Source organism: Anarrhichthys ocellatus, unplaced genomic scaffold, assembly GCF_004355925.1.
Source record: "Anarrhichthys ocellatus isolate YVR2014 unplaced genomic scaffold, GSC_Weel_1.0 scaffold25, whole genome shotgun sequence".
Lineage (NCBI taxonomy): Eukaryota > Metazoa > Chordata > Actinopteri > Perciformes > Anarhichadidae > Anarrhichthys > Anarrhichthys ocellatus.
The window spans coordinates 526,566-541,253 of NW_022280055.1; the positions used below are offsets into that span (position 1 = coordinate 526,566).

At 41.1% G+C, this 14,688-nt stretch overlaps 2 protein-coding genes across 4 annotated transcripts; one reads left to right on the top strand and one right to left on the bottom strand.

Moving 5' to 3' along the window:
• Positions 1–334: 334 nt before the first annotated feature.
• aida (axin interactor, dorsalization associated) lies at positions 335–5,839 on the bottom strand. 2 transcript variants are annotated; one of them, XM_031861573.1, is made up of 11 exons: positions 5,499–5,838; positions 4,751–4,817; positions 4,611–4,664; positions 4,448–4,502; positions 4,314–4,377; positions 4,074–4,183; positions 3,897–3,905; positions 3,317–3,439; positions 3,043–3,165; positions 2,281–2,398; positions 335–2,187 (listed from the first exon to the last, which is right to left on the bottom strand). In XM_031861573.1, the coding sequence occupies exons 1-11, from the start codon at positions 5,603–5,605 to the stop codon at positions 2,088–2,090; spliced, it is 930 nt and encodes a 309-aa protein (XP_031717433.1). In that variant the 5' UTR covers positions 5,606–5,838; the 3' UTR covers positions 335–2,087. The 2 variants fall into 2 exon arrangements, with proteins under 2 accessions (XP_031717433.1, XP_031717434.1); XM_031861574.1 differs by lacking the exon at positions 3,897–3,905 and having other exon boundaries at positions 5,499–5,839.
• Positions 5,840–6,374: 535 nt separating this feature from the next.
• On the top strand, positions 6,375–13,794 carry rnf8 (ring finger protein 8, E3 ubiquitin protein ligase). Of its 2 annotated transcripts, none has more exons than XM_031861409.1 (9): positions 6,375–6,589; positions 6,822–6,950; positions 7,256–7,689; positions 7,820–8,027; positions 8,212–8,274; positions 8,375–8,464; positions 8,560–8,667; positions 8,783–8,987; positions 13,013–13,794. In XM_031861409.1, exons 1-9 carry the CDS (start codon positions 6,467–6,469, stop codon positions 13,204–13,206), a joined length of 1,554 nt encoding a protein of 517 aa, XP_031717269.1. In that variant the 5' UTR covers positions 6,375–6,466; the 3' UTR covers positions 13,207–13,794. The 2 variants fall into 2 exon arrangements, with proteins under 2 accessions (XP_031717269.1, XP_031717270.1); XM_031861410.1 differs by having other exon boundaries at positions 8,783–8,994; positions 13,013–13,081.
• Positions 13,795–14,688: the final 894 nt, after the last annotated feature.

Consider the following 14,688-nt stretch of genomic DNA (forward strand, 5'->3'; position numbering starts at 1 on the left):
CATGTCTTTACAGCGTTTGCTTTATTTGGAAAAAAATAAGGCATACATCTGGACTGCTGTCGGTTGACGTGAACTTATCCAAAAACTACATGTACCATATTTAGCTACGTGTGTGGAGCATTTCAATGATTCAAGACGTTTGTCCGGCTGTTCTGTCCATTTCTTTAGCTTTTTAACTAAACCTTTTGGAGAGCATGAAAAACAAGTCATAGTCCTTTGAAGAGGATTGTCCGAAGCCTGAGAGTGAATACTTATAGTTAATCTGACTCACACAGCAGCAATATAACATGTTCGTAACATTCAGGGACCTAATATTTGCATAAATGACACATCCTAAAAATGCAGTCTGTTCAACTGCTTCATTTGTAGTTTATTAAAAATGAAAAGCATTGTAAATGTTTGATACACTTCCCCCCAGTCTGTCAAGAAAACACTCCACGGGTCTCAGGTCCTACCACATCATGGTGCTGCATACATACACACGCGTTACTGTATATTACAAAAATGACATCAAAACTCAAATATTACATTGTAGATGTTGTAGTAAAGATGAACATCTGCAAAGTCCGAATGGAGACAAAAAGGTACATGCAACTTTATTTTTTTTTAAAGCCCTTTATAACAGGGTGACAGAGAGGAAATTCTTTGACTGCCAATACAGATGCAGCCTATAGACATAGGTCAAATAGAATGCATCTGATCTGCAATGTAACACTAGAGTTTAAAAACAAACTTCTGGCAGGGGAGGAACATCCAACCTGAACACTGGATCTCTGCTTGTTAAGAAAAAAAAATGGGCCGCGACCAGATGTCAAGTCGAGAATCATGCAAACCATGCTGCATCCACAAAAAACATGAAACCGTGTGTAAACAAACTAAATCAAATGCATACTGAAGCATGAACACTGAACTGAAATGTGGCAACTGTCACATCATTTTATAGAAATCATACTTGTGATTCTAAACAAAGCCAGCACAACTTTTAAAAATGATTATTCTTAAAATGGTCGGAGCATTAATGTATATTTAACCTATAATTTCACCATGTAACATTACAAATGCCCCTGCTGAATCTGTCTGTGACTGAACAACAAACCATAATAGAATGTGCCACCAGGACAATTTGACTATTTTAGTAATTCATATATGTATGAAATGATTTATAGTTTCCATTTAAGCTCTGATTGGATAGACTCGCATAACAGCTGGCCAATCAGAGAGCCAGTTCCTTAAATTAAAGCTGCTCTAATCAATACTTTTATTAACAATCAACAACTAATGTCAAAGTTCAGTTCATATTTAAAGAAGCACACAATGGAAATGGTGAGACACATTAGTAAATGGATTAACCTGAAGTTTAATTTAATAATAAATAAAGCAGAATTATTTATTAGGGAATTTAATCTTTTTGTCACAATTTCTACCGAGATCGATGTAATGCCAGGTTTATTAACCAGTTTGTAATAGCTTTTAAATTAATCTATTTAATTTATAATTAAACCATAAAGGTCTTAATTAATTAAGTCTGATTATGGCAGACAAACCGTTCTGGACTAGGACGCTTGTTTTTTCATTTAGGGGAGAGGCTTTATAAACTCTGCCATGACTTCACCAACATGTCCACATCGTTTAATGTCATTCAATGCTTCAGAGACCAAACAGCACAAACATTAAATAGTGATTTTAATTTAGCACCTGCAATAACTCACGTTGTGTCCCATGTTTTTCCCAAAAATCAGCGAGCTAAGGAAGACTGGAGATGAGGTGGTTTAACTGTTTTAACAACCCTTCTGTCCTATGAAAGGCCCGTACCTCCAACCAGTCAAAAAAACTAAACTAAAGGGTTCTTGCGTTTTTGGAGAAGGGTTTCCTGCAACAGAGGTTACATGCACTTGTCAAGAATACAAAAGTCTGATGCGACTGATCTTTGACTCCCTTTACTCTCTTCATACACTCGTAGAGAAAACAAATGACTACAACCTTGTTTTGGTATTGCTGGAGCTGATGAGGTGGAGCGCTTCGTCGCGTTGGATGTAAGAGAGAGAGATTCAAAAAGAGGAGGTTCAAAGTCCGGGCTGTGCTGCCACTTAGCTGTCCTTGTGTATTGTCTGATGAAGATGGAGATAGAGTTGTTTCTTTGTTAGAAGCTGCAGCTTCTTCCTCTTGAAGTCCGTGGGCTTCTTGTACCTGAAATTCAAGAAGGTCCAGTATTTGTACACGTCATTGTTTCAAGACACAAAGGAATTCCTTTTAAATCGTTTAACGCGACGGTGGACTCACAGTTCGATGACGATGGGGCCGGGTTTGATCTCGTCCATTTCCATGAAGGCAAAGCATTTAGTGCTGGTGAACCTCTTTTTAGGTTTGTAGTGCTTGAATTCAAAGAAGATGGCTGCTCCTGGAAGAATGTATAGCATGAATAGGAAGGTTAACACACTGAAGAATTACCTCAAAACTTAAAGGATCGGCCTTATTCTATATTTAGTTTTACCGCCTGTCCTCTCTTCCCGATCCAGACCCCAGTATGTTACAGTTAGACCCGAGCTCGATATCTTGGTTAAATGGCATTTGATCAAGTACAATATTTAAATCGTGTTCCTGTTCTTTAATTCTACGAGACTGAGACTGCATGTGAAAAACAACAGGGATTCATCGTGAACCAATTGCAACACAGCGCCATCTCCTGGAAAGTCTGGTCCGCTTCATTTCTGTGGTTCAATATTGTTTTTGTTTAGTTTTTCTTAAATGAGATTGTTTTATTAGTTTCAGTTTACAAAAACATTTCACACCATTTTTTTTTTTTTAATTTCAGGACCCCCTTTGAGGACCCCCTTAAAAACGAGACAGCACATCTCAAGGGGTTATTACTTATTTGCAATAATATGTACACTGACAGTAATGTCGGTGGGATTTTCATTGGTTTAGGATTTTTCATGGGATTTGTTTACTAAAAGCAAACCATGGAATACAGTATATCCAGAATATTATCCTTTGAGTTGTTACATTCATAGTACTTGACTTTCTATAAGCGGTCAGTATTACCTTTTGGTAATTTCTCCACGTGTCTCTGGATCTCTACCTCCACACTGAAGTGAATGTAGGTATCTTCCTTCCTGGAGGCCACAGGTGTGTCCTGCACAGGGTTCACATCTACGCCGTTCAAATCTGCAGGCGGAGGAAAAACAGAATGTGCTCGTGTTTTTTTTTTTTTGGCAGAACGGACATTTCATACTCAAGATTTTCAAGACTTCAAGGCGATGCACTTAGTGCAGCCGCTTCACAGAAACGTGGACGATCCAAAGCTCTCGATCGTTACCTTTGATACTGATGGTCATGTACGGGTCGATGCACTGCCCGGCATCCTTCAACCCGATCTTTTCTATCTTTAGTGTGAGTAGTGTCAGCCCAGGCTCCGAGGGTAAGCGTGGCAACAAGGTACCTGTGGAGGACAAAGGTTACAGACATTAACGATTGACAGTTTTATAGAGCTGTCTGTTGTCTCTCTGGGAAGCTAAAGCATGATAAAAAGAGTTTTCTGACTATATATTAAAGCCACATACATTGATTTTTTTTTTTTTTGGCCACTTGCGACACAAAATTGACACAAATCACCTCAAAAAGTAAAGTTTATAAACAGTTGCCTATTCACACAATTGTTTCCAGCCACCCGATGAACTTTTATAGAAAACTGATTAGAGCTAGTGGAACAGAGGCTGACTTCATAAAGTGGAAGGGACTTAAGCTCTCCGCTGATGAAAGAGAAAACCTCTCCATGTCCATACCTTCATAAATAATAATATTAACTCTGTATGATACGCTTCTGAAAGGCCGTGATAAAAACACGTCTGTCGTGCAGGAGAGAACTCATTCAGATGCTGGTGGATAAAAGCTCGTACCTTGCGAAGCTGCAAATGAAGCAGGCAGGAATGAGCGATGAAGCCATGCACAGCACCGACAGAGAGAAACAAAAAGACACACAGTCAAAACAGGACAACAGGACACCGTGACACAACTAATCAAACATCCCCTGAGCAGCAGGTGTGTTTTATTAACGGTTACAGGTTGCACAGTACCGGGGGCTCTCGGGGGGAAAGCTTCTGTGGAACCGGCTCCTGCTGCAGCGTCCTCCTCCTCCTCCTCCTCCAGCTCCAGGCTCTCCTCTTCACCTGGAGCTAGGATTTTCCTGACGGAGACGAACGGCAGGTTTAATCAACATCACACAAAACGTCGATAAATCACGCAGGATATTGCGTAAAATACAAACTTCAAAAAAAACAGAAAACAACATGGGGCGTTTAGTGATGGATATTTACCTTAAGGGCACTGGCTGCACATCAAAAGGAAATTCTTTGTTGTAGGTCAAGATATTTTGAATTACTGTTGACAAAAAGGAGGAAGATCAGAATACGAAGCCACAACAGGAGGATAAACGAGTCGCTTCACTTACTGGTTTCCAGTTTCTTCAGCTCCTCTAACTTGAAGTCCTCCTTTGACTGTGTGCACTGCAGAACCGAAGACACGTTTAATATCATCTTTAGAAAAGTGAATTTATAAGAAAATATGCTTTTTGCTTTGACCTTTACATTTAAAAAAAAAAAAATGACACAAACCTGCAAACTGGCACTTCTCATCTCCAGGCATGTTGCAATCTTTCCTAAAGTTTTCTAAAAGAAGAGAAAACATAAATCTCGTTAGTTTATGCAGAATACCTGTCTTTTCTGCCCAGAGATAACAGAGATCTACTGATTACCTTTTGCTCCTCTGTGAAGTCGAACGCATTTGTTGACTGCACCTCTTTCTGCAGTTGTCTCGCTAAACTAAACGACAACACAGAAGTGGGTTAATGCTTTGCAGTAAAACTTGAAGATTATTGTAACGTAAAGGTGGCTAAATTATGTCTTTTGCGCCCCCTTCTGGTTAAACAAAAAGGCGTCAGGGTCTACATTTTATATTATTAGTGCAATATCTGCTAAAACATTAGCTGACACAGCAGATCACATCTTTAAAAATGTGCAAAGACAAGATATGGTCTTGAAAGCAGGAAACATTCCTCACTAAACACATGAAACCCCACAACAATAAGAGGGTGTGGCTGACTATTTCTCAATACTCGGAGGGGAATATTGGCCCCCTTTTCTAGCGCTGCATGACACACAATAAAACACACTGCACGCAGCTCTGGGTTTCATTTTCCATGACAGAAAAAAAAAAAAAAAAAAAAAAAGACTCTCCCTCAACTCAAACTGCTGGTGAATGAATCTGAGATGCAACAACAAGCGACCCTGCTGCCTCTGCAACCACCGCCACATCACGTCATGGACGCGGTTTGTTTACTGCTGTGAGGAGCTGACTTGACAGCTCGGAGGCGAGAACTTCTTGCGAAGCACCATGCAGCCTACTGTCTGTTATCTCCTTTGCACGTTGCAAGAATAAGCATGCCGCCCGGGATAAACCACGCTGCGTGGAGAGGCACGATACACATGTTGAATGCAACTTACATGTGGTACTCATCTACAGCCTCCACTAATTGTCCCCACGAGTCAAAGTCTGTGCCTTTCTTGAAACTGGCGTGCCATTTCTGAATAGTCTTGTTGACTTCAGACATGTTGGCGGGGCGGATGCTCTCAGGGCAGCATAGCCGGGGACGAGGTTCATCTACGAGGCTTCTGCTGCAGCGGCGTCGTCAGCCCCGGTTCTCTGCTGTACCAGAGCCGCACAAACACACACACACACACACACACACACTCACACACCAGTGATACCCGGACCAAGCCCTTTCTTGCCTGCTCACATCCGATATCGCATCCGCAAGAGAAAGGAAGTCCCGCCCGGAGCTCCGGTGCGCACGTTTCGGGACGCGGGGTCGCTCGAGCGGACGGTAACAGGACGTCTGTGTCGTAAACGTGTTGTTGGCATAGACTTTAAATAAGAAGAGAAGCTCTGCTGCAGACGTAAACAAAAATGGTTGTTTAATTCAAAGGCGCAATCGTTATTTTTAATCATCGTGTAAGTTAGATAGTTTATATGGAAGCCCATTTCCGCCACTTTGAGGAAAAAGTAAAGATCCTGTAAGTCATTATAATAAGATACTATCTCAAAATAATGACGTAGTATCACATCATTATGAAATTATAAGTATAAATTAATTTCACACACAAATTCAGATTCTTATTCTGAATATGCGCTTATTGCAATAGGTGTGTTGGACAGTATTCAGGCCTTTTTCTAGGCCTGAAAAAAGCAAGATCAATCACTTAATGTTATATTTTGAAAAAATGTTCATATTTAATGATCGGTTCAGCTTAAACCTCATCTAACGCCTTTATTTTGAAAACAAACACAGCGGTTTCCGGTTTCGTCCTGCCAATCTCCACCTTGACACGGTAGTACAACGTTTAGCTATGTAGGAACAACACTGTTAACGATGAGTTTCAAGTCGTATTAGCCGCTGACAGAATGAGATAAGATGGAGACTGTAACGACGGATTCGTCTGCGGTCGAGGAGGACGACTGTTCAGACTCAGAGGTTTTGTGTTTGATGAGAGTCGGAAGAAACTCAGACTGGCTTCGCTTGTTCGCAAACACTGAGGTGCAGTTTGCTAATGCTAGGCAGCTAGCTCCATTTGCTCTATATTGAGTTCCCCTAAAACTTGCTCAAGTTTGCAATTCACCAAATAAAATATATTCCTTATTAATTGTTGTTTTTTTGGTTAACAAGTCGTTATCGAAGTGTACCGAATCTAATGTTTTATGTTTTATTAAGCTGCACAGTATAAAGGAGCTAACAGGCTGATTGACATGTGTGTTTGTTTCTGATCCAGATCTCCATAGGACGTGGTCTGGATGTGACCCACCAGCTGCTGTCTCCAAGTTGTCCTCTGATGATCTCCAGGCTGCACTGTACCATCAGACAGAGGGAAGATGGACAGTGGACAGTGACAGACAGAAAGGTAAGATTGCTCTCTCTATATTATATAGGTTTAGCTCAATATAAATAACGTTACAAATGTTACCTATCAAATTATAACGTGTAAAATAAACAATAGACTAGAAAATTATAAGAAAGGACCTTTCTTTCTTTCGTGCATGTTGAGCTTGTGAGTCTGTAGTCTAGTCCTTAAAATCCCTGAAACTGTCAATTAAAACACTTTTAGGTGACACTAATAAAGTGGTATTATGTTCTTGATATTCTTTGCTTCTGAATATTATATTCAATTGCGGCTGATAAAGAAAGTATTGCTTGTTTTTCCCTCAGAGTCTCAACGGGGTGTGGGTGAATGGAAACCGTATTCCCGTTGAAGTGTCCCATCAGCTGAGGCTCGGGGACTCCATACAACTCGGGGTTCCCGTAATTGGAACAGAAGTGGAGTTTGACTACATCTTCGTCCAGCGGCCCTTCAAAGACATTAAACACTACTTGGCGAAGGGACATAAAGAAGGCGCTAAAGCGGCCCTCGTCTCCAAGAAGCCTAAGAGGAAGTTGGCCGTGGAAGAAGTTGAGCCGTCTACCTCGAAGCCCAAGCTCTACCGCTGCTCTTCTGCAGACAAGACCTTTGCAAAGCCCTGCCCTCGGCAGCAGAGGCTCAGTCACTCTCAGTTAGAGGAAACTGGGTCCAGCAGACAAGTCCAGGAAGTAGACCGGCGCTCAGATGGCTCCAACACTCCCTGTGACCTGGACAACTTGCAGATGTAAGTTTATGCCTCGCGTATGTATATTATCATTACATTTGACATCTTTTGTGTTCCGAAAGATGAGTCAATTGCAGTCTTTTGAAAAAAGCAAAACAAAAGGTTAGAAAAATAAAAGTTCCCTTTGCAGGTACAGCCAGAACATCCTGAGGCTGAGGGAGCAGGTGGACAACACCCAGAGGCAAGTAGCCTCTCTGGGGGGAGAGCCGCGGCAGGCCGACCCTCTCAGAGAGGAGCATGTCAGGGAGCTGCAGGGCCAGCTGGAGACGCTCAGGGCCAAGATGCACCGGATGGAGACGTTAGAGAAGTCCTTCAGTAAAACCAAGAGGCAGCTCGAGGTGAGAGGTGTCTCAGTAACTCCTTTCATACATGGGATGTGAAACAATATAGTTGTTTACTTCTAAAAACATTTGCGAGGTATGCATCATATTTGTCTATTAATATATAAGCCAACACTGTCGTCTTTTTTTCGTGTATATTTTTTACTAAATACTCTCTTTAATGAACCCTTAATGTATTTAGGCGCAGAAAACACAGCAGCAAGAGGAGCTTTTGAAAAAGCAGCTGGAAGAGGCCTTGCAAGAGGTATGATGGTTCTAACCAGACACAATATTTATTATGCAAAAATGTTATGTAGCTATAAACATGTTCAAATATATTCTTTTTACTTTTTCAACATCCAAAGCAAAAGAAAGTAATCGACGAACTTGCCCTTTCTCGGGAAGGCTTTGAAGAGATTCTCTTGGCCAAAAACAAAGAGCTGGAGTTGACAAAGGTGTGACGACATTCATAGTCATCCGAGCATCATATTTGTATTGTTTGGCATGGCATCAGCAGAGCTTTATTCATTTATTTAAAACATTTTTGCAGGAGGAGAAAGAGAAGGAGAGGGCCCAAAAGGAGGAAGTAGTTACACAAGTGACTGAAGTTTTGGAGAACGAGCTTCAGTGCATCATCTGCTCCGAGCTCTTCATTGAGGTAGGATCAAGAGTTAATCAAGCACGGTCTTGAAAATGAGCAGAACAGATACAACTTCAGAACATGAATGCCTCTACAGTAACATTGTTTTGATCTCTACTGATATTGTCTACAGGCAGTCATCCTGAACTGCGCTCATAGCTTCTGCAGACACTGCATCCAGCAGTGGCGCAAGAAGAAAGACGAGTGTCCCATCTGCCGACAGGCCATCCAATCTCAGACTCGCTGTCTGGCTTTGGACAACTGCATCGACAGCATGGTGGAGAACTTGAGCCTGGACATGAAGTCGAGGCGGCAGACCCTCATCACCGAGAGGAAAGGTGAGAGGTGCGTTATCAACAGTGGCATTAGTATCCAACAGCTAAAGATGGAGTGCAGGACTTCTGTCTCTCCTCGGGCAGTGAGATTGCCTGCCAGCTGAGCTCGCAGCGTCTACCCACGGTGATCACGCTTGTCCTCGCCGTCGATTGCTGTCTTTTTTTTTTTTATCTTTCTGTACGGTAAGTTTCTTATTTATATGGAGCATCCATTCCAGAAACTCTTCTGGGTCCTGGGATTTGCTGCTGCTCCGTGCTGCCTCCTTTAGCTCTGGGCGCGTGGTGTAAAAATAATCGCTTCCATTGAGAGATGCCACAAGTTTGGTATTCTGCAAAATATAGAGAGCTCTGCCTGGCGGCGGTAAACTTTTTTTAAAGAGAAACAAATCAATAAAAAGCTAAATATTAAAAGACGCGAGCAAGTCAGACATAATAAGAACCAGTTTACTTTATTTTTTAAATATTAAAAAAATATGTAAAATACAAACAACTCAAAGACTACGATGTTGGGGCTTTTGTACAGTGAGAACACGATTTATTAAACAGGGAGAAGTTCAATAATATACCATCATGGCGTCTAACATTTAGTTTCCCAGGTCGCATATTGAGTATAACATTTGACTGATCATGTTTATTACCTCTTTATGTTATTATCTAGTGCAATTCTTGTGTCTGAGGGAAGTATATCAAATGAAATTGGACAAAATATGCACCAGTTAAAAGTATTAAATACTTGACACAAAATGTGCTTATATTTTGAAAAAAATGTAAGGTTTTGTTGTACTAAAACACTGTAAAATTGCCTCAATTTGACAACTTTTTACCATACGAATTCAATTTAAATGAAATATGTTAACTTTCTGACCCTGCCCTAGTCCCAAACCTGCAGCAGTAATACGGACATTATGTTTCTAGGATTTGTTACAGAACACACATCAGACTACAGCATGTGCCAGTGGTGTAGCGGACTCAACATCAGGATCACACTCGTGGATGACCCACATAGCATTAATATCTGACTGACACTGTACTTACTATCAATGGTGTGCTGTGCCACATTCATCACGTCAAATGACTGGAGAGCCTTGACATGTCTGGGTGAGCTCAGTAACTAATGTTCCTCTCGCCTTGAGCAGTAAACACGGTGGAGTCCTTGAGCAAAGTGCTCCACCCTCGGCCGGTGTGGTGAAGCTGCTCGGAGGCTCGACAACAAATGTGGTTTACGAAGAGTTTAAAGAGTAATTACACTCACTGCTTCTGTTTGTCTCGGCTTAATAGATGATTTTAGATAATATGCTTGTTGGTGGAGTGGGAAAGTGGGCGGTCCACAGTGAGAATTTCAAACACAAGGTGGCAGTACAATGAGGCTGATTCATGTTTTTTTTCTGTTTTATGATATTAGTTTAGAAACATGTAAAAAAGGACTGTTGAAATAAAATGTAATGCAACATAAAAAGCAGTATTTAGCATTGAAATGCTGCTACTATGCATATTAGGTGAGATGGGTCTCATATTGAGCTTGCTTTCCCTCGATAAACAACGGTGAAAGAATATGACGAATGTGCACTTTGCAAATTTGATCAAGATTATTGAACAGAATATAGAAACACAGTGGATAAATTGAAGGTAATTAGGTATGTAAACGTCATTTCCATGGCACCTTTCACAGCCATATACAGTTGTGTGAAAAAGTGTTTGCCCCCTTCCTGATTTCTTATTTTTTTGCATGTTTGTCACACTTAAATGTTTCAGATCATCAAACAAATTTAAATATTAGACAAAGATAACACAAGTAAACACAAAATGCAGTTTTTAAATGAAGGTTTTTATTATTAAGGGGGGAAACAAATCCAAACCTACATGGCCCTGTGTGAAAAAGTGATTGCCCCCTAAACCTAATAACTGGTTGGGCCACCCTTAGCAGCAACAACTGCAATCAAGCGTTTGCGATAACTGGCAATGAGTCTTTTACAGCGCTGTAGAGGAATTTTGGCCCACTCATCTTTGCAGAATTGTTGTAATTCAGCCACATTGGAGGGTTTTCGAGCATTAACCGCCTTTTCAAGGTCATGCCACAGCATCTCAATCGGATTCAGGTCGGGACTTTGACTAGGCCACTCCAAAGTCTTCATTTTGTTTTTCTTAAGCCATTCAGAGGTGGACTTGCTGGTGTGTTTTGGATCATTGTCCTGCTGCAGAATCCAAGCGCGCTTCAGCTTGAGGTCACGAACAGATGGCCGGACATTCTCCTTCAGGATTTTTTGGTAGACAGCAGAATTCATGGTTCCATTTACCACAGCAAGTCTTCCAGGTCCTGAAGCAGCAAAACAGCCCCAGACCATCACACTACCACCACCATATTTTACTGTTGGTATGATGTTCCTTTTCTGAAATGCCGTGTTACTCTTACTCCAGATTTAATGGGACATGCACCTTCCAAAAAGTTCAACTTTTGTCTCGTCAGTCCACAGAGTATTTTCCCAAAAGTCTTGGGGATCATCAAGATGTTTTCTGGCAAAACTGAGACGAGCCTTTATGTTCTTTTTGCTCAGCAGTGGTTTTCGTCTTGGAACTCTGCCAGCAGGCCATTTTTGCCCAGTCTCTTTCTTATGGTGGAGTCATGAACACTGACCTTAATTGAGGCAAGTGAGGCCTGCAGTTCTTTGGATGTTGTTCTGGGGTCTTTTGTGACCTCTTGGATGAGTCGTCGCTGCGCTCTTGGGGTAATTTTGGTCGGCCGGCCACTCCTGGGAAGGTTCACCACTGTTCCATGTTTTCGCCATTTGTGGATAATGGCTCTCACTGTGGTTCGCTGGAGTCCCAAAGCTTTAGAAATGGCTTTGTAACCTTTTCCAGACTGATAGATCTCAATTACTTTGTTTCTCATTTGTTCCTGAATTTCTTTGGATCGCAGCATGATGTCTAGCTTTTGAGGATCTTTTGGTCTACCTCACTTTGTCAGGCAGGTCCTATTTAAGTGATTTCTTGATTGAGAACAGGTGTGGCAGTAATCAGGCCTGGGTGTGGCTAGAGAAATTGAACTCAGCTTTCCAAAGATGTGATAAACCACAGTTAATTTATGTTTTAACAGGGGGGGGGGCAATCACTTTTTCACACAGGGCCATGTAGGTTTGGATTTTTTTCCCCTTAATAATAAAAACCTTCATTTAAAAACTGCATTTTGTGTTTACTTGTGTTGTCTTTGTCTAATATTTAAATTTGTTTGATGATCTGAAACATTTAAGTGTGACAAACATGCAAAAAAATAAGAAATCAGGAAGGGGGCAAACACTTTTTCACACAACTGTATACAACAAGTTCAATAACATAAAATACAAACAACAAACCCAATGCTGGTCTATACGGGGAGGTTTTTAAAATGTGGCACTGGTTCAGCTGATAAGATACTGAGGGGAATATTTCTTTTATTTTGTAGTAACTAAAACAATAAGAGCATGACCCTTGTTCACCCCGAGCCTTGAGCGTGGACTGTGGTCTGATTGATCTCAGTCATGCTGGTCGTTCCTGACTCTCAAAACATTTCGTCATTTGAAAATTTGTTTGAATGTTTGTTTTGGTAAATCACAAAGGCTTTGAGCGTTGGGGATATCACATATGTTCTCCCCCTAGATTCATAAAGTCCACGATAAAGGTGATTTTCTATATTTTAAATGTGTAGTCGTCCGCACTGGAAAATATTCCCCATCAAATACACTATTTTTACGCCTGTGTGAGTAATGTTTGCTGAAAAGTGGCCAGCCTTTTTGAAAAGTGAAACTACAGTTTTGTGACCCTTCAGTGGCATCACATGTGGTTTGGGCAGAGAGCCACAGACGGGGAAGTGAAGTCAAAAAGTATTGAGAGAGGAACCGACGCATTGTTGGTTTTAATCTCTTCACGGAGTTTGTTGACGGTCCAGAATAAAGCTTATTTACAGTCGGCACGTAAAGGACTTGAAAGTGGCGCTTTGAAATGTTTGCGGAGAGAATCTCTCACTGTTTTTCTTTGTTTTTCTTTCCTTCCAATAGCGGACTCTGCCCAGGTGATGGTGATCCACGATGACGACAGCAGCAGGAGCAGCGACAGCGACAGCAGCATGGTGTCCATCGACAGTATCCTGAGCTCTGTGGTCTCTTTGGAAACAGACAGTAGCATCCACTTGGACTCCAGTCCGCCCTACTGTGGTGACTTTGATGAAAGTGCTGATGAGTCTGAGGATTAGGCCCTTTTCTCCGGAGGGAATTGGTACTTATTTTGGTGTTGATGTTTCCATACCCCCGGACTGTTCTCAGATAGACACATTTGATCTCATCATGAGTCCGTTAACCAGATTTTTGTTTTTGTGAAGTCATCAGATGTCTTTTTGTCTTTATTTTCAACAAGAGGAATAAAGTTTTTTTCCTATGCACTTTTACAGTCACATGTTGACTTTGTCCAAGCATTGATTCAAACCTGAAAAGTCCCATTTACTACAAATAGTACAAATGTTTGGTGACGCCTGACTTGGGAAGTTGTGGCTGTTGAAAGTTTGGCTTTTTATCAGAGAGACGGAGAATGGCAGCTAGACAACAAACCTCTGCTGGGAGCGAAAGGATCAAACCAGTGTTTTTGTTTTGAGCCACTGTATAGGTGACTGTCCCGCTCTGTGGGTCGGTCCAGACTGAATATCCGAAGGAGGGGGGCCAAAGATATCGACTGACACTCACACGATTTTGTCGACTAATCGATTAGTTGATTGAACAAATCTGTAAAACTGAGTTCCTCAAAGAATCGCACAAAAGCACCACATTAAAACTGTGTTTACCAGAGATGTGCTCATACGTTTCTTGGAAAATGTGTCATTCAGCTTGAAAAGAGCTGATCACTCGCTACTCTGTTAGCACACGACAGCAATGCAGCTAAAGCATTCATGATGAAGTCAGACAAAGTATCTGCAAACTACTAATAGCTTTGTCGGACATTGTCTACTTTGCTTTTTCAGTTTGCGTTTGTTTTTTTTTAAAGGTGAAAATGTTACAGTATACTCTGAAAACTACCACTTCAGGAATACATGAGTTACAGTAAATTACCAAAAACATGCAAACTATTGGTGTGCTCCTTTAATCCATTATTTTTGTGGTTCAAGAGGTGGATTTCCCTTAATCTCTTAATCTAGGAACAACCGGCCAAGTCTTCTTTTTAAATTAGACCAACATAGAAAAATGATGAGTAATGTGACAATACTGTAATTCCATAAACGTGGCCAAACGTTCTGATCCACCAAAGAGGTTTGCGTTTAGTTCATCGTTGTTATTTAACGTTTCCTTCAGCGGTACTGAGCGATGCTTTCTGCCCATCTGGGAGTTGCCTCGCCTGGCACAGGAGCTGTAGTGCTTTGCTGAAAGGCTCCTGGGTCCGAACATTAATCCCTCCCTTTGGCAACACTCCAGAGTTTACCTCGCATCATGCTGGTCCTCCTAACACACGCGCACACACACACAAGCAACTGAATGCTTTCATCTCACAAGATAAAGTGATAAATGTTCAGTAAGTTCACTTTATGTTGACGACAGAGTTGTAAGCTTGTTTATCTTTTATTAAATTAAGGCAATTTTCTTCAGTCAATCAAGTTTCATTCAAAATACAGCAAAGGGTATCATTTATAAAACGTTTTTTTTCTTATGTTACTCCTGTAAAGTTAATGCAATTTGGAAAATATAAGTTA

Bases quoted from the DNA above. Each gene is read 5' to 3' on its own strand.
- aida (XM_031861573.1), bottom strand. From the start codon at position 5,605: ATGTCTGAAGTCAACAAGACTATTCAGAAATGGCACGCCAGTTTCAAG. The intron at 4,665-4,750 runs GTAATCAGTAGA...CTCTTCTTTTAG, and splicing joins ACTTCACAGAGGAGCAAAAG to AAAACTTTAGGAAAGATTGC. The intron at 4,378-4,447 runs GTAAGTGAAGCG...TTTTGTCAACAG, and splicing joins GCTGAAGAAACTGGAAACCA to TAATTCAAAATATCTTGACC.
- rnf8 (XM_031861409.1), top strand. From the start codon at position 6,467: ATGGAGACTGTAACGACGGATTCGTCTGCGGTCGAGGAGGACGACTGT. The intron at 7,690-7,819 runs GTAAGTTTATGC...TTCCCTTTGCAG, and splicing joins GACCTGGACAACTTGCAGAT to GTACAGCCAGAACATCCTGA. The intron at 8,668-8,782 runs GTAGGATCAAGA...TATTGTCTACAG, and splicing joins GCTCCGAGCTCTTCATTGAG to GCAGTCATCCTGAACTGCGC.